This window comes from Aulonocara sp. 'chitande type north' Nkhata Bay, linkage group LG6 (genome assembly GCF_057382095.1).
Source record: "Aulonocara sp. 'chitande type north' Nkhata Bay isolate Kocher_YH1m ecotype deep benthic linkage group LG6, A_spYH_male_GT1.1, whole genome shotgun sequence".
NCBI classification, from domain to species: domain Eukaryota; kingdom Metazoa; phylum Chordata; class Actinopteri; order Cichliformes; family Cichlidae; genus Aulonocara; species Aulonocara sp. 'chitande type north' Nkhata Bay.
The window spans coordinates 41,888,523-41,913,651 of NC_141349.1; the positions used below are offsets into that span (position 1 = coordinate 41,888,523).

Genomic DNA, 25,129 nt, shown 5'->3' on the forward strand with positions numbered 1-25,129 from the left:
GTGTGTGCTGCCAGTCAAAAGCCTCCCTATAAGCTAACCATTCTGCTTCTCCCACTCACAATACTTCAAGTGTTGCACTCTCTAAAATCACTCCAAATTTTGCACTTCAAGCTTTCCTTTTCATTATAAACACAACAGAACATTTTGTTCTGCTGCAACATAACTGCACTCCCCAGTATTTCTGTAAACACGCCCGAGAGGCTCGAAGGGTCACCTTAGCTCCACTTCTCCTTTTTCACAGTTATGTGTGAGTGTAACATGACATCAGGCGGACTGTCGGCTCTCAGCTCAGACTTTTTATTCTGACAGCTGACAAACGAGGGCTTAATCTGAGCCACTTTATACTCATTTATGTTTCAGTTCTGGTGCTCACAAATGTTCCAGCAGGCTGGATGTGGCTCAGACATCCTGAGCTGGGTTACAGCAAGTATTATGGGTGTTAGACTTGGCCAAAACCCACAACACACCTCATTTGGCTCATGTAAGGTGGATGTGGGGCTAAGTTTAGGCAGCCAGACTCATCCTGATACATCAGCGTCACTCAAGGCCAAACGTGGCTCACAGGAAACTGAAGATGTGGGCCACATTTGGGCCAATGACTAGTAAAGTAGATTTCCATTTTGCAAACTATTGAATCAAAGTCTGCCTGCTTATTAAACATGTTTACATTAGTTCTCCTCTCCAAAGCGAACCTTTGTGAGCGCGAGATTGTTTATGTGCGGTCTGTTAGGACAATCAGAAAGGATCATTTCTCTGTCCCTGAACAAGGCTTTGCTGTTATTGTTTACAATGAACAAGGGGATGTGAGATGTGTGCAAAGACATGCTCACATATTCTGCAAAGCAAGTGCACAATAATCTGATCAGAATGAAGCGTCCCTTTCAGAGAGTTTTCCATATGTGCAAACTATTTTTTCAAATGTTCTGACATCACTGAGAAAGCAACACTTTAAAAAACATATCCAGCAGGACCTGATGGATCCTAACACGAGCAGCAGTATAATGATAATAATGAATGAAATGAAGGCATACGAAGGTACTTTTTGACACAGTTCTGTAGCCTTGAGTCCTGACATTTAATAACAGCCCCACCAAGTTAAATATACACTTAAAAGCAACACCTGCCCTTCAAAGTCAAACTCAACTACAGTGTGAGATTATGCCGACAAACACAGGCCAGGAATAACTCACTAGGGCACAGCACGCTGGCATGTCTGTAATTCAACACGGCTAATGAGGCATGCTAATATGGAAAGTTCAACGACACAATGCAAGGCTTCAGCACTGTCGATGAATGTAGTGATTTTGAAACCCTCTGAATCACTAATGGCCCAACATATCTGGAATGTGAACATGTAGAGATCTGAAAGCTGTCAGATATATAACAAAAACATGACACACGCCCACACCTGCACCCACACAAAGATCTTTTACAAAGTCAGGATGAGCCCATACTACAAATCTCCAAGTCACATTTCACTTTAAACACTTACCAATCTGGTCCTCGGGTATGAGGGACTCAATAGGAGGGTCGAGCTCAGAGCTCTGGCGCAGGTAAGCCTTCATCTGTGTCATAAACTGCCTGAGAGTCTGCAGAAAATCCATCCCTGATGTGTGACAGCTTCGATTCTCCTGAACGAAGCCGATGTAGTCCTGAACCAGGGAACCAAAGTACGAGCTTTTGTCCCTGGACAGCTCAGCGATCCTTTTCACCGTCCGCCTCTCCGGGGTCATGAGGGAGCTGAGCATGCCGCTGACCTTACTGAAGCGCCCCTTCAAGGCCCTGGGAAGGATGAAGGAACTACCGCTTATATTCACGCCGACCTTTCGGCTCCGGGCTCTGAAGGATGGACGGAGGCGCATTTCTAAGTCTGTCTCCATTCCAACTCCGTAGTCCTCCTCCTCTTCTTCCCCATCGTCATCGTCCTCACTGCTGTCCTCCACCGGGTCTTGGTGATTTAGGTGTAATGATGGGGTAGGGGTCAGGCCCAGGGAGAATCCAGGAGACTGGGAGTATTCCAGTGAGTCGGAGGAAGAAGTAGATATGCTCATGTCGCTGAGTCGCTGGTGTCCCCTCTCATTAGGACCGGACGGACTCTCCAGATCCGCAGGGGTGGCAGATTGAGGCTGGCAGGATGGCAGTTTGGCACGAGACAGGGCCTTGGCGATGGTCTCATCATCCAGGGCAATGTGGCAGCGGTGAGACTCCAAATCCGGCTTCTTTGGCCTCGGAGGCGGTGGGTTTGAAGTCACGGGGATTGGTGAGCTGCCACTTTTGGATGATCCGCTGTGCTTGATGCCCATCGAAGGTCGAGTGGGTGCCGGGCGCTTATTTGAGGATTGGTGCTGCCTTGTAATTACAGCCTCTGGCATGCTCTTCGGTCTGGCAGTAGCTGCTGGAGGTCCAGGTGGAGGTGGGGCAGGACGCCGGCGTGGCATCGAGCGCGGCGGTGGGGGGCGAGGGGGCCGCGATTTGCTGTTGGGTTTGATTTTGTCCACGTGTGGATCACTGCTTTGGCTGCCAGTTAAAGGCTTTGATTCCTCTGCATTCTCCAGGGTGGACTCGACAGCCTTTGAGGGCGGCTCCTCCTCAGAGCTGCTACGGCGGTGCGGATGGGTTTGGAGAAAGAGCGGGTTAACAAAGCACAGAGGACCGCTGGAATGTCTTCTCTCTAGGTGAAAGTTAGGTGGAGGTGCATGGGATTGTAAGGTTGCCGGTGCGCTGTCACAGTGAGCCCTGGTGTGTCTCTGCTGTGACCCCTCGACCTCGCTGTTCCTGTTGGTCCGCTGGGGACTGAGGGTCCGGCTCAGAGGGCGACAGGGACGGGGGGAGGTGTGCCGCTGACTGCACAGGGCAGAGTCCCAGAAACCTGTAACACACAGACGTAAAGAAACCGTCAGAGGCAAACATTGACCAGCGTCTCCTGAGACAAGTCAAAACTCCCACAGAGAATAAATCCTCAGAGCAGCTGCTGTGTTCAAATTAACGCAGCAGCAGAGTTTTCAGCAGGTTCTCACCACTAACTTTGTTGGCTCCCTTTAAGTTTTCAAAGTTTTGTCCGTCTTTCCTGCTCGTTTGTCGTCTAGAAGTGTTCCATACTCAGCCCGTGCCTCTCTGCTCTGACTCACTGGATGCCGACACACACCCAGAGAGAGGGAGCCACACATGCTAATCACACAGTGGGAGGGCACTAAAAACTCCACATAGCGCACAGTCCCTCCACCCCTTTCTTCCTGCTCTGCATTTCCTTGTAGCTCTGAGTCGATTCAGTATCAATCTTCTTTCTTCCTAATATCTAGTGTTAAATTTAAAGTCTGTGAATCTCATTTGAACAACTTTCTTCTTCTGTTTCTTTCTTACACTGACAGTGCATAAACATGAAAGGGGAGTGGAGGAAATGCTCTCTCACTCCACTGAATCATCCCATTGTTTTCAGCTGCTTGGCAAGACAGACCTCATTCTAACACAGCTGCTGCGAGAACAACTACAAAATAAAGCATCTGTGGAATCCCATCATAAACGCACGGCTACAGCATAAAGATTTAACCACCCTTTAAGAGAACAGACAACAAATAATCCACACTCAGCATACATCTACACAGTTGTTGCCACTTAAAAATGGAGACAAACTCGGGGGAAATGAAGAAGCAGCTCCAGCTGCTAGGTCAGTTTCATATGTCCTGTAATCCTTTGGTGTCTGGGGACTGAAAGCTGCCTGTGGGATTCTTGCTGGTCCATGTGAGCAACGAGCACCTGACACTGTGGTGTGTGTCTGCAGAGCAACCCAACAGCAAGCAACCCAACCTGAATAAACACCACACATAAAACTGACTGACCGCAGAGTGGGCTGAGCGCAGTTCCCCTTTATCCAAGTAAAGACGTGCACTTTAAAGTGCCTCAAACACACTTTCACTTAGCTTAAATACTACAAACAAGACATTTGTTTATACTGAGTGAAGCTCACCACATTAAAACCACAGGTTGTTTTTTTTTAGATATAAATAAATTCATTAATTCAATGCAGAAGTTACTGACAATAATAACCTCATCACTTCCTGCATGTGCTGCAAACTAAAACAATATCAGGAAAGCGAGGAATCTTCCACCAGAGATTCCTTAAGGTTTTTATTGTGAAATATCCATGCAGGAAGTCTTTAGAGTCTTTCGTCTGCCCATAGACTGTATATAAATGATGGATGAAGTGACAGTGATGTAACCCATGCTGCTGCCATGTTTTTTTAGAGTAGTAAATACCATGTTCAGGTGAGAGGGTGTTAAATTATCAGCTACATAAACGATCTACCTACAATGCACAATGCTAATGTGCGCTATGCAACAAACTAATACAACATGAATTTCTAACAGCTACTGATTTCACTAACCAAACTGTAGCACAAACACTTTGGATGGTCTTGCCTCACAGCATAATATTTGTCAGATTAAGTTATTGCAAAGGGAAAAACTAACCATAAAGACCAAAACTGTTTTCGCAGCACGCTGTAAACATGGTGATTTCTGCTGTGAAGCCAGACATGCAAGATTTAACATGTGTATGGGGATTTACTTGCTTAAACAATGTTTGCGTGCCTTAATAAGTGGATACAGGTTAATTTAAGTTGCCACATTTGCATAATTTTCCAAACCCATAAGTCCCCACTTGGTCTGCAACAATTTTTAGGTAGGTTTTAAAAAGTGACCCTTGTGTCTGTCTGCGGTTTTAATGATGATGTCAGCAATGCTAACATGCATTTGTTAGAGTGGTATCTCACTTTGCAATGAGCAGCAATAATCTGTAGTATTTTGCATTCTAAATGGAAAGTTAATGTCTAAGCTGAGATGACCAAACTCACAGCACTGCTAACAAAAGTCATGCCGATAGGGAGGATAAGAGTTCAGCCTCATGAGAGATAAACTAACTGATTCACGGGAGGCGCAAGATAAGTTTTGTTTCTTTGTTTTTTCCCTTACATGTGCGTGGCCAGAGTCCACAACGGTCTGCTGTTTGTCTTTAAATAGAAGCAGTCCAATGACGAAGGGGAGTTTCCCTCAATGACAGGATAATCTTGCAAATCCGGCATTAAAGAAACTGGCTAATACTTAAAGGATGTTTCGGCCACTGTGCTTCATCACAAAGTAACTCTGCACGCTTCCACCCACATCCATTCATAGAAGACTGTGAAAAAACAATGATAGCGTTTCATCTTGGTAATGATGATATTATGTTAGCACACATGCTTGCAAGCCTTTTGTGTTTTTATACAGGTCTGAATGCAGTGCAATGGCATGTGTGTGCTCAGACAGCAGTTGGCCGTCTGTAGCTTTCCACTCGCCACTCCCTTCTCTCCCTCATCAGGGGTGAGTTATGTCGTAGGCTTCTGCTGACTCACCCGCAGTTTCACAGGAGCTGAGCTTAGAGTAACTCGGAGCGATGTGAGCAAATCTGCTATGAAACCCGACCAGGATAGTCAGTGTGAGGGAAAACAAACAGAGCACCTGCAGCACGAACACTGACCTTTTTATCTTTGCTTTGTTTGCCTGCCTGCACTTTACAGATCAGTAACCAGGTAATATTACAATTTCCAGTAGATACATCGAGCAAAAACTCAAACTGGAAAGCAAATTAAAAAGATTTGGAAACCAAATGAACAGTCTGAGTTCAACACACTAAGATTGAAAAGCAGCCTTTACTTACTTACTCCTCTAGTTTACATTAAGTGAAAATAATAGCACTAAAGACACTATGTACCTATGTTAAAGTACCTATGCAGTGATTTCTACTCTGTTTGAGCACTCGAGCAATAGTTTCTTCCTGTCAGGACAAAGCTGAAGGAAACTGATTAGCCAAGCAAGAAAGAAGAAATCATAACAATTAGAATTTTAAAAAAAACAACAACTATTTATCAGTTTGCCTAGCACTTTTAATATAAGGGATAGAAAATACTAAATTAGCATGAGCCTTAGGTCCTAAAGACAATATCAAACTGGGTGTGAAAAGTGAAGCCAATGCACAAAAGACAAGGTAATCCCATCTAATGGGTTGACTTGAAAAAAGTCCTTAAAAACACTTCATTGCTAAAGGTTTTCACTCATCTATCCAAACACAGCTGTATGAAAATCAAGCACCGACAGAAAGGGTCGCTCTCAGGAGCTCGGTGAATTCCCGCATGGTGCTGTGATACTCTTTAAACACTTTCTCTAACGGTGTGTTCACACTGAACACGATAGACGTGGCCAGAGCGTCAGGTTTACATGTAAAGTCAATGGAAAAGACTTTATGGGTTCAGTCACTCATTTGAGGTCATATTGAAAAAAACATTAGGTCCCATTTGTAAATTTTGATCATTTTAAGTTTCAGAAAAGAAGATTATGACAGCACCGAGCTGCTCCTTCAGTGTCCGGCTGCAGCACCTGCGGTGTGAGACGGACAGATTTCACAGGTCTTTCCTCCCTTCTGCTGTGAAACTCCACAACATGGTCTCTGCAGATGACCACACATGTGCAGACAGACACACATCCAATACACAACGATAACTTTCGCCCCATCTCCCTGATGTGCAATAGTACCAACTGCAATTTCCCAGTTTAGCAGTTTTTTATTCTGTTTGGTATAGTATGTTATTCTGTCATATCTTATTCTATTCTATTGTTTTGTTTGTTTTTTCATTTTTCTTAATTTTTACTGTTCTTAACTTACTTTCTGCTGTGACCAAAACATTTCCCACATGTGGGACTAATAAAGGTTTATCTTATCTTATCATCCACATTATAGACTTAAAGGCTCATTTCGAGGCTTCATAATAGAACTTCAATAATCAGCAGCTGATGTCACGATAGCTACATCCTTATGCTATTTATGGTGGAGGTGCAATAACCACATTATCAAGACATACCAGGTAGAATTTACCATGAATTAAGTGCAGACAACTTGGAGATATACTTGTGAGAAATCCAACATGTTCATTCAGGGTGTGAGTTTACAAAGCAGCAAGGCTACCTGCTCCAAGCTGAGCCACCTCCTCCAGCTCTTTCTGGGTCTTGGCTGAAGCTATGGCCTCTGGGAGTTTGAGTGTGAATGGCAGGATATCTCTAAAGAGACAAAAACAAATTAAAATGTGTTAAGAAAGCAGAAGAAGGGATAAACATAGGAGCTGAAGTAGCTGTCGAATTAAAGGTCAGTCGTGAAAGAAACGTGCATGTGTGACAGATTTATGTTTATCCATCGTCCTCGTTTGACATAAAATCCTGGAACAAAAGTGATGACGCCTCAAGTCTGGTTGGCAAAACACGACCCAAACACGGTCATACAGATAAGTGCCTTCATAACACACCCTTGGTTTTCCACTGCACTACATTAACGCCACTTTAATACAGCGCTACAGATACACACACACGCCGTGCTCAGACTTTATAAAGCGAACCAGCAGCTGAAGACGATATCTAAAGACAATTTTGTGTCCATTTAATTCTCTGCTTTGTTGTGTCTGGCATTTCTTTCAGCTCAACTATTTCCTGTGTCTGTCTGCGTTGCCCCAGCTGGCACGATATAAAACAAGAAGCGAAAGCCGTGAGCGCTGAGAGCGGACTGCTTACTCGACATTATCCTCATCCATGCTTGAATCATCACAAAGCAACAGCAAAGAAAACCAAACAAAGAAGCTGCCTTAGGTGGGGTATTTACCTGCTGATACAGTAAAAGGCCACGAGCCGGAACAGGTCTGCAAAGCTGATCCCAGATCCATCGAGAGAAAAGGCTGTAGGCAGATGAAATTTACAAAGATCTCATCAGATTTCACACACAGGAAGTTAATGACATGCAGTGCAAGAGTTCACCGAGGGATTTCTCGCCTAATCAGCATTTTTTCAGGCTTGTTTATACTGATGAGATGGTACTTGTGTCAGAAGAATTAAATAAACGAGCCCAACAATTCAGCTCAAAGAAAAAAAAAGGTTCTCAAAGGATAAATTAAAACGATGTGACTGCAACATTTTCAGACGACCTTCGTCAGTTACCCAGGGTTTCTCCTCTTCACTGACTCCAGGTACAAACTGCACATGCCCACTTCTCCGTCGCTTCTGGAAGAACAGGTCAATAATCCAGAAGCGCAACAAGTTTTACAAGTTCTCTTATCTCCTCTGGGTATTTTCCCTCTTTTGAACTGGCAGTTATAACACCAGGTCAGGGTGTCGAGTTCCCTCACTGTCCTCACGCCGCATAACAAATATGAGGATATAAACATGTCATCTTGTGTTCTGATTGCTGAAGGCAACGAGACTCTTGCATGAATCTGTGGTGAGAAATAATAAAAGTGGACGTGCCAATAACTGACTGGTCTTGGCGTACTTAGAAAGCTGGTGCGTTCGGTTTTTGGTGCAACGTTTTCGTCATAGATATACATAAAAAATAGATTACATCAGCCACTGCTTTGTGACGTCTCTTTGTGAAACCTTCATCATGAGTGCAGGGCAGATGGGACACATTTATGATGTTAGCAGGCTACATTTGTTCATAAAAGGATACAGATCAACAGTCTTTCCTGAGTTTCAAGTTTTATTGAATACAATATGATATTCATGCTGTAAATTAAGGTGACCGAGTTCAAAGGTACACCTGCTGTGAGCACACTTCTGTCTCACAGTGAGATCTGCATCATGTCTGGCTACACAACGTTAAGGTGGCCGTGGCCAAGAAGCTCGAGGCGTCAAGAATGAGACTATAAAACAGCAGGTGATGTCACGATGACTACCTCAGATCATGAGTTCTGATGAGTTTGATCATTTTCTCATTTATTATTTTTTATTTCTAGTATTTAGATCTCTAGTATCTGAAATTAGACCACGAAATAACTCAACATCTACATAAACTGACAAAATCTGGGACAGTGGATCGTTCCAGGTTTCAAGTTGAGATATCCTCAACAACTGTTGAATGGATGTCATAGACCTAAGAGTTCAAATCTCTCTTAGGTGATTTTCACCTCATTTGAGACTTCTTGGCTCTCTGATACACATTTAGGGAAGTGGCTTTGAGCTTTTAGTTTCCATACAGTCACATACAAAGACAGAAGTTACTCTTCTCATTATGTGCACAGGCAGAGTTTCACAAAGGAAACTTTTCTAAAGTTGTATTTATATATATACATAATTAAAAGCTTTTAAGTTCACTTCAAACACTGTGTACAGGGCTAGCTTGACGAGGCACGCCAACTATAGAGCAGCTAGAAGAAAAAGCAGGCCTAAGGCACAATCCCATCTGTGCTGTCATTTCAGCAGGGAAAATCCACAGCTGGTATGTCGTCACTTCTTGGCAGTGTTGCAGCTCAATGACTAATGCTGACCATACATGCAACTGATTTACTTTAATATCTCAGACGTTAATGTTACAATTAAAAATGACTGTTTAACAGTTCAATAAAGCTTCCACAAAGCATAAGGAAGAACCACAACAAGCAGGCACAACTGCAAAGAGCTTTAGATGAAAGAGGTCAGCGCAGGTATGCTGCACAAGCACAAAGGTGACGAAAATCATGGCTGCTGTGCGTGTTTGCTGAAGATAAGTACTATAATTGCTCTTACTTAAACAGAAGCCTGTGTATGTTATGTGTTTTCACATGGCAAACCCTCAGGACAAAAGTTAAATCTAGACGAAAGGTTCATTTCAGCTGTCATTTGTTTGTAAAACCCACATTTCCAGTATCACCAGTCAAGCCTTATAGGGCTGGCTCTTTCAGCAGTTGTAGTTTGGACACTGTCTACGAGCAAAAACAAGATGAGGTCATGATGAGTTTGGAGATCTAAGCTGAAGCACCGTCAGAGGAAATGGGTTAAAATAGTAAAAATACAATAGAAAATGTTGGATTTGTTTTTAATGTAACAACATTTCGGCTTCATTATCTTAACTGGATGCTCTGCTTATTTCCTAGTCTGCTCCCATCTCACTTCCTGAGCTGCGTTCACCAAAAATCACAGGAAGTTATAGTTTTTGGTTTATTCTGTGTATCCTGTGTGGGTTTACAGCTCCTGCCTGGAATCAGCTGCACAGCTCTTCTGCTTCTGACTGAACTGCCTTAAACTGGACACTGCAGGGAAGTTTTCTTTTAACTTCAAGCGTCTTATGTTCTCGTGCAACATTTAATGGCTTTGGCTCTTTGTTTATTCTTTGATTTATCCGGATGACCAAATTCTAACTATAGGTTTTAAAATCCTCGTACAAGCAAGTCTTGTAACTTGGGAAGTTGGCATGAATGCAGGAGGTTATTTTTAAGCCCCAAACTAAAGAGAGAGTCACAGCTTTCATTTCATTGGTCAGTGGGACATAAAACTGGCCTGACTTACCATCTGTGTTGGTCAAGTTACTTGAAAAAAGTATTCAGTAACTAATTACTGATTACTTCCCCCCCAAAAGTAATCCCGTTACTTTACTGATTACTTATTTTCAAAAGTAATTAATTACTTAGTTACTTGTTAAAAACACGATTCACAACCTGAATAGGTGATAAAGCGATAGATCTTTCAGCCCAATTCTACTTTTTCTGCATAATCCATCATACAAAATGTAATCAGATGGAAAAGTCTCTTTTTAAAACTTGTTTTATTAGTTTTAATCTTTTAACTTTATGCATCAAGCAAAGATTTAATTATATGCAACATTCTCTGACTGGAAGAAATTAGTTTAACATTTAAACCTATTTTCTGCACATTCCAGGACATAAATTTTTTTTTTTGTGTGTTTATCTTTCAAATAGATGCAAGTAAAACACAGCAGAAAATAAATAAAGTCAAAGACTCAGCGGTCCAGTTGCTCTATTTTCACCTGTAAAGCAGGAGCAGGGTAGGCGGAGGTTTACCCTGGTGCAGGTGTGCCGCGGTCAGTGGAAGAATCCGCGAGTTTCTCTGTGAGTTTCCCATCACGTCGTAGCTACTCGGTGCTTGTTGGAAGTTTAGGGGTTTTTTTCGCTGTAAAAAGAAGTTTTCTTCCCACGCACAGCGGACACTAATGTTTTTGTCACTTTTTATGGAATCAAACTCAAAGTAAGGTCAGTACTTCCACGCTTTAAACGCTGCACGCTCATACTCTCTCTGCACTCGATATATGATCCACTGTTGATCTGCACACAGCTGTTGTCACTAACAGCGCACTCGCTTACGTCACTGTCATGAGACACTTTCGCAAAAAAAAAACCCCCAAGGTTTTAGTAACGCAGTAACGCAGCGTTCCTACGGGAAAGTAACGGTAATCTAATTACCTTTTTTGCAATAGTAATCCCTTACTTTACTCGTTACTTGAAAAAAGTAATCGGATTACAGTAACGTGTTACTGCCCATCTCTGCTCACCAGACAAGTCCAATTAAAAAAAAAAAAAGTAATCAAAACAAAGAAACAAAACCTGCTTTCACCCAAAATAAGGTTTAAAACAGTCGTCCAGCTTTATGCAACGATATGATTGGCTCCTGAGTCTTCCAAGTGTCTAGCTTTGTTGAAAGCCTCTTTGGGGCAGGGACGGGACAACTGCCAATTTTGTCAAGAATTCTCAAAAATATTTACTCCTGATTGTTTGAGCCGTCTCTCCCTGCTGGGCGCCATTTCTGTGCATCTTGCTCCTCACTTTCCCATCCGTCTTCACTGCTTCACTAAAGGCAAAAACGATGGTGTAATAATGTCGTTCCGGCAATTTTCTTGATCAGTTACATTTAAAAAGAAAACAAAACTACAATAGTACACAATGTAACATACACATGTGGCAAACCGCCTCAGTCATAATCTGATTCTTGTTTCGGTGTTGGTTTATTTCTGGGCATCATTTGCAGAGGTGGACAGGAAATGGTGTATTTAAGTCTTTGACCCAGAGGACAGCGTGACTGCAGAGGCGGCTGTGGTCGAACGAGATGTATTCTAAGGACCAAAGGAAACTGAAAGCCTCGTTTTAGCCGTCTGACTCATCTCTGCCATCACAGCTTTTTGAAAAGTGCTTTAAGAGAATGCAAATAATGACTCTGACGTCTAGCGGAAAGTACTTTTTAGTTAAAGGTAGTCAAACATGTCACTTACTGTACTGACTCTCTCTGACAGGGAAGTGGCTGATGGGAGTTCCCGATTCCTGATCCTCCTGCAGACGCACGGAGAGGACCTTTCTTTGCAGAGCGACAGACTTCCTCACCAAAAACACCTGCACCGCGAAATTAAATGTTTGGAAAGACATTCAAAGGAGACATATTAACATCTGCATCCCAGGACGCGACCTCCTCACCCCTGGCGGCTGTTTGAGCAGTATGCGATTGGCCTCCTCTTCGCTGACCCCCAGCAGCAGCCACGCCGGGTGGGTTTGAGTCAGCCGGTCCCACACGCTCATCCTCCTCCGCAAGGAGTCGTACCCAGAATCCCTTTCACCCACCAGCCCACCGCAGTGGCGAGCCTGCAGGTACACACCGCTCTCCAGCCTGCCACAGAGAGAAAGACTTAAACACTTTTGCCACCTGCTGGTTGTTTGTATGTTTTTTTATATGTTTCCTCCTAACCAAAAAATAACTTAGAATTAATAAAATAAGTCAATGCCGAGATTGTCTCCTAGTATATAAAAAGAAAATAAACATTTTCAGACTGTCCTCCAGACCTCACCATCTAATTACAAATTTATAATAAACTCCAAATGGATAGAATAAGCACATGAAAACAGAAAGATCTGTGTCATAAAGTCTGGAATAAAATACTTGATAGCACATAGAAAACAGGCTCACCCTTGTAGCTCCACAGGATCCTTGTCCACAGCATGAGAGACCTGAACCATCTCCTTCTTCAGCTCTCCGATCTCCAACGCAAATGTGTCAATCAGCTGGAAAGAGACAGAGTGAGAGGCTGTGACTCTGGAGGGAGCGTGAAAAGGAGAAGAGGACGGACGAGATGTAAATGAAACATAAATTATGAAACTTAAAACTGAGCCTGAGCTAGACTGGACTGGAGAAACTGTTACTCATTTTCCGGTGTAGACCTCATTTCCTGTTGGAAGGAAACAGACACAAAGCACAGAGTGAAAAAAAAAAGAGGGAAAATTTCTCCTAATCCTCCTGCAGATAACAAACTGCTGCCCAAACTGAAAATGCTGTTTCTAATTCAGACAGGAAGCCTTCAAAGAGTCATCTGTGACAGGCAGTGTTGTTTTCAGGTCGGCACAGATAAGGCTTATCACAACTGTCATTCAAATCTAGGTCCGCATTTAGTTTGGAATATTTTAGGATTCGAGCAGTGATGACATGGATGATACGGAGTCTGTTTTACAAACCTGGAAAAAAGAACAAAGAAAACAAAAACCTGCTCGGTTTATGAAATGATTGGAGACATGTAGATTTTGGTGTCCCCAACTGTAATCCCCCCAAAACATTAAAGCAGCCATGGTAACAAGTACCAGCAAAGCTAATTTGAAGCTCCAGTCTAAATGAATGGGCTTGAATGAGAAAGCCATAACTTTAACAACAAGAGAAAAACTCTAAGTTTGCAACTTGGAAGTTATACTTCCACTACAGTTATTACAGTTACATCACTTTGATGGTATTCTCCTGCAGATTATGCTGCCATGTTTTGTAACATGTAATTTTCATGTAATCAAATTACTTAAAGTCAGGATTTGGTTGCTTTGTAAATGTAAAATGTTCAGTTTAATGGAATAAGGTCAAATGAAAGTGACTGAACAAACCTCTCGTTTTAAATATTTCAGCTGTATTTTGCTCTTAATGTTACGAGGGTCCAGAGTCACTTCTTTGGGTGTGTGTGGGTTTCTGTGATGTGGTGTCTTAAGTGTGTTTCTGTTCCTTTCCTTAAACTCCTGAAACAAAACTGCGAGAGCTTTTGGCAGAGTCTCTGTGTCGGACTTCCTGCTTTCCTCAAAAAACAAACAAACAAACAAAAAATAAATAAATAAATAAATAAGAACCCAGCGCAGACTGGAGACTTGCTTCTGTGACACCTTTAAAAAAGGTGAGTGGACTCGCAGACATCGCCTCGGGTGGGCGCAGTGAGTGTTTGGTGTTTACTGTACAGGTGAGCAGTGTCTGATCAGCCCTTTTTCATGACACGTGGCTTCAAAGATGGTAACAGTAACAGAATCCTCACCTCCAAGCTTCAAAAATAAAACTTTGGATCATCTGGATCAAATATGATCCATACTGGCTCCAAAAACTCAACAGTGTCAACAAGTCGGCTGAATTTTCAAAAATGTGAATTCTTCCATCTTTTAGTCTTTGAGGTCTGCTCAGATTTCCGGATGTTTATTTATGATCAATATCGAGGAAAACAGCCCAAACTGAATCAATAATGTTTCATTTGCGTACATTTAGATTTCAACTTGTTCCACTGTATTTCACCCATAGTTCATGTACGTTTTTCTCTCCAAGCTCTGACTCACTTTCACAGTAAGCTGGTAAAATCAGAGGAACCAGCAACAAAAACTGTTGCAACTTCCTTTTATTTTAAAGCAAACGTGTGCCCCTTTCACCCCACACATTATCTCTGAGTCGTCTGCATTCAGTTAAAACACACATTCTGGCAAAATTAATTCCTGTATCGGAACAACTGTGTGCAATTTACTCCAAAATGTACTGGAGCTGAAAACTGTTTGGCTGCATAAAAATGTAACTGATTTCATGTTGTCTTTTTTCACTGCAATTCCCACATTCCCTCACTGCACATTTTAGAGAACTCCCAGGGGTTCAGAGCCTCCTCGTCGTATCAGAGCAGATGTTGAAATCTGGATGCTTTTCACTGATTATCTGGGTCAAACAGTGCAAACAGGGCTGCTCCTGAAAGCCTACAGTATTTATCTTTCTGATATTCTACATTAAAATGCAACATTTAGGGAAAATATGCCAGAAGGATGTGTATCATCACAGAAACGGCACATTTGTAAAGATTTTATGAACTAGCGCGCCCATTATACATTATAACCAGCAGGAGGCATCCTTCTCCAAACATTCTTCCCTAAACTGGGCTCCAGGCCAGACCACAGCCACCACAGGACCTTCAACCCCCCCTCACAGGACTAAGTGGAGCCAGCTCTGTAAAAGCCACAGACTCCCACAGCTTTGCATCAGGTCAAAACTCTGTTACACAACACGAGCCGATCCCCAGTGATACTGCAACACCAAACAACTAATATCTCAAACCCAGAGAAGGAGCTCTCAGCCGGAGCCTGGGTGGAGACAGAGGCTGACCAAAGCTGGAGAAACAGCCAAAGATTTCATGCTTCAAAGCATCAATTTTCAATCAAGAAATGTAAGAAATGTAGAAGTAGAAGCTAGAAAATAGCAAAGTGGAAGTTTGAACAGCATGAACCTTTAATTAGCACGGGTAATCCCAGAAAGGAAAACATTTGCTCTCATGTTTCATCCTTCTAAAGAACTAACGAGCGCTCTCCCATGCTGCTGACAAAGATTACACCACTTCAGACCGCATTGTTTACAGTGTTCCTGATGACAGATCCAGTTGAAATTCAAGCCACTAAACCAACTCAGAGACAAAAACAAAGCTGGCAGCTCCCTCTGCCAGAGCGCCAGCGTCACATGGATGAGCGTTAAGTTGTTTCAGGTGTGTAGTGTTACCTGACATCATCAGCTGTAATGTAATGTAATTATCTGAGTTTGTATTAGCCAAAAGATAACATGGGAGGGAGTAAAATACACCATATGTTTGTTGTTGGAAACAGTTTCCAGTTATAATGCACAAAATGTTTTAAGGCTAGTGGGAATCACATAATAAAGTTGGAATTTGTCAGGCTGGTGTTGGACAGTACCAGGTTAAAAGTTTCCCCTTCGTCTTTGTAGTTAAAGCCAGAGTCCAGTCAAGTCTTAGAGCATACGTGAGCGTGGCATCAGTCTGCTTATCCTAATGTCACCTTCTAGCCTTTAAAACGGTTTCCATGTTACAGAATCATACATGAACTTTTTTTCTCTGCAGAGCCTCATATCCTGAGTTTATCCAGTGACGGAAAGAAGGAGAAACATTAGTTATTACATATTGTTGAGACGGGCACTGAATTATATGAATGCGAAAGTAGAAAGTGAGCCAGAAGAGCAGACATGGGAAATTCCTGACCGATAAAACGAAGGTCAGTGAGCATGAGCGCTGCTGAGTGACTGGATCTGGGCAGAGAACTCTAACGATGATACCCACACAGGCCTTATGTCACACTGATGACCTTTAGAGAAAAACAACCCACATCCATAAAAAAGCACTCACTGCTTTTTTATGGATGTAGAGCTTTATAAATAGGGTTTATTTTCATTCATTATAGTTTATTCTTAACAGCACAGGTATGCAGAGCAAAGGCAGACTGAAGCGCTCAAACACAGCTCCTTCAGCAATGCACGTGTGTGTGTGTGCATGCGTAGACGTAATTGATTCACTGCATGAGCTGCTGTTAAAGCCATGGATGGAGTCAACGGGAAACTATGTGTTTGGTTTTGACACACAGACGCGTACAGAGCGCTTTCACAGGGTTATTAAAGATGGAAAAAGCTGCAAAGGAAATTAAAAGTGTGACTTTGTTTCTGAGTTGCTGGTCTGGTCTAAAGACGTCTCTTTTACTTTCAAAGGGGTTTTACTCATTCCTCTGTGCAGGGCACTGATATATCATACAGATAAACTGAGCTGATGCAATCACTTCAGGGCTAGTGGGCATAATACACATAATAAGGATTTGTTACATCACTAACAAATCTTTGTTTTCTTTTTTTAAAAGCCCACATTTTACAAAGCCAGAAATGAGACCATCCTCACTGCCCTCTGGGAGAAACTGCCCAGAACAGAAAAGAGCTTCAAGTGTTATTCTTAGTAGGCTTTCAGGGGTGCAGAATTAAAGTATAAGCACCATAATGCCAGAGAAATGTGCAACGTGTGAAGAAAAAAACAAAATCTAATAATAAAAAGTTTGCACATATAAGGCAGCTTCAGAATCAAACCATAGTGGAGAGATGACCTCGTGCATGTAAAAGATTTTACATGAAAAATCAACTTTTCATTAAAAGACTGTATATAAAAATCTCTTTTACACAACTGACTTGCCAGTAGAGGGGGCACACACACACACACACACACACACACACACACACACACACACACACACACACAGGTGGTGCTGGGAGCCTGTTGTGGTGGTGCAGAGGAGCATCACTATATCATCAGCATAGAAATGAAGGTTTGCTGCAGTGACATTTGGACCAACATTATAAACAACAGCTGTCTGAGAACACAACCCTGGTTCATGAAGCAAGGTACAAATGAATCCATCTACCTGTACGCACGTGCTCATGTCCCAGTCATACAGGCCTAGAGACTGCTCATTGACAACCACTGGTCACCAGGGAAAAGTGTGGTGCTAGAATAGCATTCCCCAACATTTTGGAACCACGGCACATATTTCACATTAGAGAAATCACACGGCACACCACAAAACTAAAATGTCACAACAAGCATATTGATCATTTTTCTCCGTGCATCAGGTACAGAGGAATTGCTTTCTTCTGACCACTGCCCATGCTTCATCTGGATCGTAACTTTCTCCAGGACCCAGCTCAGACTGACTACCTTTTCTTTTCAAATATTTTTTTGAAAATTTTGCTATTGCTATTATCACTGTGGTCTCAAAGCTCGGCTATTATGTCATTTCTTCTTCCTCTTCTTCTGTTTTACTGGCAGTTGAGAAGCCATTTAATTAGAGCAGGTAGTTTTACTGCCCTCTAGTGGAGAAGAATGTAACTGTGTTGCCTGTTATGCTGATCACTTAGAGTACTAATCAGTACTAATCAGTACTACTCAGGTGGAACCAGATAATCTTCCACGGCACACCTATGTGCCGCAGCACAGTGGTTGGGAAACACTGCGCTAGAAGATCCTGTGGTTTCCAGTAGCTGGAAGCAAGGAAGACGTCCAGTTGTCTGCAAACGCTTGCCTAATATTCTCCAAGCTGTTGTGAAACTGTGAAAGCTGTGGCATGGATCGGCTTCAAAGTAAAAGTAAAACCTTGCCATAGCAGAGATACTCGCAAAGGACATCTTTTACTGTGAAGGTGAATGTTTCTCATGTCAGGTCTTCACTTTTTCAAGCTTTGCCACAGTTTGCAGAGTAAATGTTACAATCTTCCGTGCAAACGGACGGTTGGGGCAATCTGCTAGCCCCGAAGCAATCATAGGCTGGTTTTTAATGCTGCACCATTTTTGCAACCAATTTCACCCAGCAACAGGCAGTAACCACTCATCACCAGTTGGGAAATACACGTTTTCCCTTAACACCCCATATTTGCCAGGGAGAAGTCGCTTAATAGTATCTAGGCCTGTGTGGCTCAGGCATTAGATGAAGTTAAAGGTCAGCCTCAGAGTTAAATCAGGGTTTTATACCACAAGGTTAGGACAATCCGTTTAACACTGACCAAGGCTCACACACAAAATAAAATGTTTAGGGCACTGAAAGATGAGGAAAGACTGAGGAAACAGATTTACTGTCATGTGTTAACTCTCGAGAAATAGATCAGGTCTTTTCATAACACAAGACTACAACAGTACATACAGGCACTGCATGAAAAGGTTTTCACATCTGAGTGACACTTGGAGCAAAAATATGCAACTGATTGCAGAAGAGAAAGAAAACAGAAGAAATTAGGAGAAGATGAAGATGAAAGGGAGAGAGAGGAGTGGACAGAGAGAGGTTTTTATGAGTCCTGTGAGTGTGTTTGTCAGGCTGCCAGGAAGAGCAGCTGGTTTTGTTCATTTCCAGAACTTCTTCGATGCATGGCAGAAAGTGGAGGAAAACTGTCAAACACACTGATCCACTTTGGTATTTCATCAGTCAACAGTCCATATTTCCTGATTATATGAAGGAAAAGTGCTTAGTCAGAATTAATAATGGTGAGAATTTAAAGTTAAGATAAAACCTCAACAGGATAAAGAAATCCCAGAGTGCATAAATCCAAACAGACTCTGATGAGTGCTTTAAAAATACTAATAAAAAAAAATCATGAAGACATTCATGAGTCTGTCTCAAAAATGGTAAGAAGAAAAAAGATTACTGAACAGGGGTCTATGAAATTATTTGTGATTGTCAATAGATAAATGTGGCCAATCAAAACTTTTTTAAAAGAAACTATATGCAAGATCCCAAGCCTGGAATCTTTCCCAAATCAAACATTCAGATATTCAAGATCATCAGAAACCAGCACCATTGCTGTCGAACAGCAGGGCGCCAGAAAAAACTGAGCTCCTGCTGGATGAAGACAGTGCAGGAGGAGAGAGGGAAGGTGTATTTGGTGGCAAACTTAAATAAAAGGGGGAAATGACAGGTAGAGGGAGAGACCTGGCTGATATATGGTTTGGCAGAGGAGGAATAGTGAGGGGACACTGGGCGAAGGATGCTGAAGATGGAGCTGCCAGGAAAAGAAAAAGACCACAGAGACGGTCCATGGATGTAGTGAAGGAGGACATGAAGGAGGCTGGTGTGACAGAGGAGGTTGCTGGGGTGATATGGCAGCAGATCATCTGCTGTGGCAACTCGAGAGGAGGAGGAAGAAGAAGAAATGTGATAGCAGTTTAAAACACTCAGAAAAATACTTAATTATCAACAGAATAATTATGTTAGTTATGCTGAGGGGTGTGCATGATAACCAGCTGAACAGCTGCTGCCAGCGGGGAACCTTTTATGACACCAGTTTGTAGCTTAAAGCAAAAATTCTTGTTCACTTTCATGTTTTTATTCTAAACTCTACTGGGGCAGCTTTGCATAACTAAATGTTCAACATAAGCCTTCTTTATCTTCATCTCCTGTCTAAAACGAGCTGCTTTAACTCCTCCTCTTTAAGGCAACTTTCTTCTGATTGGCTGCACCAGAAGGTATGAACAGGTGGGTGGACTTTTTGTTTTCACAGCCAACATCTGTGACTATTTATCTGATATGTGTTTACACACCTCTCTGCATTTAATCATTAGTTATTATTAATCTCTGGCTCTCTTCCACAGCATGTCTCTGTCCTCACTTCCTCCCCCAAACCCAGAACCTGTCACAGCAGATGGCCCCGCCCCTCCCTGAGCCTGGTTCTGCTCTGAGGTTTCTTCTTGTAAAACAGGAGTTTTTCCTCCCCACTGTCGCCAAAGCGCTTGCTCACAGGGAGTTATATGATTGTTGGGTTTTGTCTATTTTCTTTGTATTATTGTAGGGTGTTTACCTTTCGATATAAAGCACTTTGAGGCAACCGTTGTTGTGACTTGGTGATATGTAAACAAAGTTGTATTGAATTGAATGTGTAAATAAGTTTCAAATATGAAACAGACATTCATCGTTTCCTGTCCTGATCCGTCCAATCAACCAGTTACCTCGGTTTTCACATCACCCTTAATCTAAATCATCTCAGCTACAGTTTGTTTGTTCAATTAATCCAAAAGGTAAAAAAAAAAATTGTTTAAATAGTTTCATAAAATTCAGCATCTGCCACACAAATGTGATGACTTACTTTTCTGCATGATCTTTGTTCTGCTATGTCTCCACAGAGCTGTCCAGTCCTTACCTTAAAGAAACTGCTGCTCCTGTCTCTGAGACCACAGGAAGGATTTCTGGGTTGCGAGCTGGAGGCCATGTTGTCTTCCTGTCAGCAGGACTCGGTCCTTCTTCCTTTTAGGTCAGCGTCTGCAGAGGCTGGCGCTCTGTGGGACACAAACGTGTTTCACTTCAGACACTTGAGCTGTGGTGCACCCAGAGGAAATTCCAGTTTCGGCCACAGTCGGGGTTACAGTGATGCTCGTCTGCTGGGAATCTTTGATTGTCACTCTCCTCCCCTCCTCCCCTCCCCCTTTTTTATTTTGGGCTGAACTGCTGTCCTCTGATTACCTGTCTCCACCGTTTCCTCACCGTATCACATTTTCACTCTCTTCATTCCTTCATCCTGTTCTCATGTCCTCATCCCGTCATTCATAATTTATTTTCCATCCCGGACAGCCTCAGTTCCAACACAGCTGCTTTCCTTCCCCACCCATCAAAAATTAACGTCTCCAAATATGAGAAAACGTAAATGTCTGGTGGTTTTTAACTTCCATAAAGTGAAAACAGAAACAGGCCTGCACCTTCACATTTTTAAAATCTCTTTTATGGTCTTTATCTTTGTCTCTTTGTCTCTCGACCTGCCCTTCTCTGCAGCCAGGCTGAAACTATTAAGACTAGCACTTTCCTTTCCTGCAGAGGTTCATAGTCCTGGTGAATCAGGGCGATGCGCCATTTGTCCGTCAGTCTCCACATCCACTTTTATCTCCCTCAGACAGGAAGCCATTAGCCCCACCCCTCACCCCCCCACCCCATCCCTCTAACCCGACCACCACCATCACAGACTGAGGGGGAGGAAATAAAAAACCAGAGACAGTTCACAGGTTCAGGTCAGGAAAGTGACGACCAGCTCATCCACACTTCATGGTGCCTCAACGAACCCACCCTCAGTTCAATGAAATATAATACAGAACATATCCTGGTGCAACAGTTTGAATAAAACTATGAATCTTCATGTATTTGTCTGCAGTACTGCTCTGATTCAATTATATTTTTATCAGGTTTTTAAACACTGATTTATTGTATCATATTTAAATTTGTATTTTTACTGACTTTTATTTAATTTTACTTATTGAGACATTTTATTACACGAGCCTTTAACCATCCAACTGTCCATTTTCTATCACTTATCCAGGGCCGAGGTTCAGACCTCCCTCTCCTCAGCCACTTCCTCCAGTTCAGTCGGAGGAACACAGGGGCGTTCCCAGGCCAGCTCAGAGATACGATCTCTCCGGCGTGTCCCGAGTTTGCCCCAGAGCCTTCTTCTTAGGACATGCTCAGAGCGCCACACGCAGGAGGCATTGCAATCGGATGCCTAACTCAACTCCTTTCATGCAACTTTGGAGGGGGGCGGCATTTGGGATATTTTTAATCATAAAAATGTTTCCTATCATAAATTTGGGAAACTACAAGTTTACAAAAATGGACCCTTTGTGTTTCAAGGACAATAGAAAGAAGCTTTGTTTTTTTATATATTATTCCACCACAGATAACAAACCGGCAGCAGGATGATTTACTGCTGCAAAATATCCTAATGTTACATCTACAACCCAGAATCATCATTGTTGTTATGCAATAATGTTTAAAATTTGGGGGTTTTGACAGATTTTTTAATATTTATGTTTTCTTGTTTTTTATTGACATTTGTCACATTTATTATGCACGGTACATTATGTTGGAACATGTTAAGAAAAGAGTTTTTAGGTAACTTTTCAATGAATTTATGACTCTGCTGTTTATCTACAAGTGATGGAGGCTATTCCCAGCATTTACATCTGTGCAGGATGTCGTGACACTTTAGGGAGGAGCAGTTCAGGTTACAGCACAGGTTATGTTGTAAGGTTTGTGGCTACAGCGCATCTATAGATTTAATGCAGAACTATAAACTCTATTGTTACAATATTGTTACAGAAAATTTCTTCTGTATGAAATATAATGGGGTCATAAATGAGGTCATCTTAGTCACTGAAACTGTTTGGTTACTCGAGGGTTTTCTTTGGCTGCTCTAACCTGGGAATTTCCAAACTACTGGGATAAATATACTAGTGCAATGGCTCAAGTCCAAGTGCTGTGTCAGCAGCACACAGGGCAGCGCCTGTTTCATCACACTGTTTGGACAGGAGACATCTCATCCATCTTTTATATACAGTCTATATTGGAAATCAGATTTGTTTGCTAAGATGAATCAAAAAGTTTACAAGGTGATAAAACAACAGCTTAATACATGTAGCCATGAATTTAAAGATGTTACAGCAGAAAGAAAAGCATTAATCAGTTACATACAGGAAATTGCTCTGCAGGGATTATTTCTGAATCTGGCTTCTGAAGTGACGACGTTCAGATGTTCTCCGTCGTATTTCAGTGATGATGTTTGAATGCTTCAGTCAGACATGCAAAGAAGACCCTGAATCATCTCTAAGTTATGCTGCAACAGGGTTTGGCTGCTGTGGGTTTTATTACAGACAAAACAAGAATAAAATGATTCTAATGACTGAAAGTTAATACTGACTGAGCAATACTTGTTAGTTACAGCCTGAATAACCCACAGTGAAGTCAAACAAATGCTGGTTAAGCTCTAATATAAACTGTGCAGAGACTGCACCCATTTCCTGATGTTCTCTAAACAGAACCGATCGCCTGCTTCAGCCATCGTGGTTTCATTTTGACAAACGAAAGAATGTCAGGAGAAACACACATGACGTGAACTTTACTTTCTTTGTCTTCTTCTGCTGTCGATTTGGTAAAAGGTGTGATAATAGCTGACGTGCCAATGAAATCTGATAAATGTGTTTCCACAACACAAACCTCTGAGCAGCTGATGGATCACAGAGCATGCTGGGTAATGTAGGAAAACAAGATGAGCACCTCTTAACAGCTCCATCAAAAATCACCTTTTTTTTGTGAGAGCTTCCAACCTAAGAAAGAAATTATAAGACAGAGACCTGGCACTGAAACTATGATCCAGATGATTTAAAAAAAAAAAAAAAAAGCTATTTGAAAACGTCCTTCAGGGAGGAAAATTCAGGAAATTTCTCAAGCAATACAGCAAGTAAAATTATCACCCCCAGACGATCCTCGTTCGAAAACTAACCAGAAGTGAGCCCATAAAATCACCAGAGGTGGCTCGTCTTTCCCCAGACTTCTACAAAACCACGAACCCACAGCTGTAGTTGCCGTAATGTCAGAGATTTGTTTCTAAAGTCTCCTTTTGGAGCACTACGATGAACGTTTTCACTGTTACCATCTCGGTTTCAATTATAGGGCATTAGCCAGTGAGCATACCACGGATAATCCTCTGTTTTGAAGCATACCATGACCAAGATCTACAAAATGGACCGAAATGAGTGACTGAGCCCATTAATGCAGCAGGAAAGTGTTTACAGATGTCAGGGGTTGGAATGCCGTTTTCCCAGGACCGGAAATGTTTTTCAACCACAGCTTTCGCCATCCGATGGCCTTCAGCCAGAACGCAAGTTTATTTCAAATCATTTCACTTTATTTTTTCTGTCCTGGAAGATACGTCCATGTTTTTTTACTGTCAACTGGGCATTAAAAGAATTCATGCTAAAGGCACTCAACCATAACAATTCACCCAAACCGTAGCTTGTTACAGTCACACTGTATTCAGCTCTGTGGTGTTGAATTTTCCATCTGACTGCAGTCAGGAATGAAGCTCTGTGCCACACTGATAACAGGATCATTCACGCAACGCAAGCTACAAAACATAGTCAGCACTACTATTATAACACAACAACAGTGCAAAGGGTTAAAATTCGAGTGAAATGAAAGTGTTTAAAGTAATAAAATTCTATTTATATGGCACTTTTCAAGATAATATCAAAGAATGGTCGACAGGAAAACAGCTTAAACATCCAAGTAAAAAGTTCCTCAAAAGCAGAGTCCACAGATCTCAGGCTCGGTGGGAGAGAGTTCAAGAGTCGGAGGTCACTCTTGTAAAAGCTCTGTCTCCTTTAGGTCTCAGCCAGCAGGTCCTGGTCACATGACCTCAGGGACCTGCTGGGGATGTATGGGTGTAAAAGTTCACTGATATATGCTTCTACTCGTCCATGCAGAGTTCTAAAAGTAAGTGGAGTTTGAAGTTGACGTGAAGTCAATGCAACTGAATGAGCAACAGTGTGACATGTGAGGCCTCGCAGCAGCGCTCTGAACAACCTGCAGATGTTCCAAGGAAGTTTACCTAAGTAAACCACTAATTACAAGAATCCAGATGTGATGAAATAAAGTATGGATAACAATTTCCAGTTCACACAATAGAACTCAACTTTTAATGCTTCTTATGTGTTAACAGTGGAAGCGAACCACAGACTTCATATGATCTTACTGGACTAATATTAAAGCTGCTGTGTTGTACAGATCATCAAAGGAGTTTGTGCCTCAGATCTAATGAGTGAATTTCTTGGGTTTTGTATGTTAATTAGTCCTAATTAGCCAATATGTGTGTCTCCGCTTGGACTCCCGTTGTTAAGAAATGCAGCTTGCTAACCAAGCTTGATAGCATTAGCTAACAACATCTGGCTTCAAAAACAATAACAGCATTTAAAATAC

General features: G+C 42.1%; 1 protein-coding gene across 2 annotated transcripts in view; it reads right to left on the reverse strand.

Annotated features, from left to right (window-relative positions):
- The window catches only part of LOC147328576 (ras and Rab interactor 2-like), a 38,495-nt gene that overhangs the window by 7,662 nt on the left and 5,704 nt on the right, over positions 1-25,129 (reverse strand). For both annotated transcript variants that reach the window (XM_086297058.1, XM_086297059.1), the window contains exons 2-8: positions 20,535-20,670; positions 12,733-12,827; positions 12,246-12,435; positions 12,047-12,164; positions 7,679-7,751; positions 6,995-7,086; positions 1,493-2,869 (exon numbers count right to left, since the gene is read on the reverse strand). In XM_086297058.1, coding sequence (XP_086153184.1) covers positions 1,493-2,869; positions 6,995-7,086; positions 7,679-7,751; positions 12,047-12,164; positions 12,246-12,435; positions 12,733-12,827; positions 20,535-20,603 — 2,014 coding nt within the window. In that variant the 5' untranslated portion in view covers positions 20,604-20,670. The remainder of the gene's footprint in view (positions 1-1,492; positions 2,870-6,994; positions 7,087-7,678; positions 7,752-12,046; positions 12,165-12,245; positions 12,436-12,732; positions 12,828-20,534; positions 20,671-25,129) is intronic.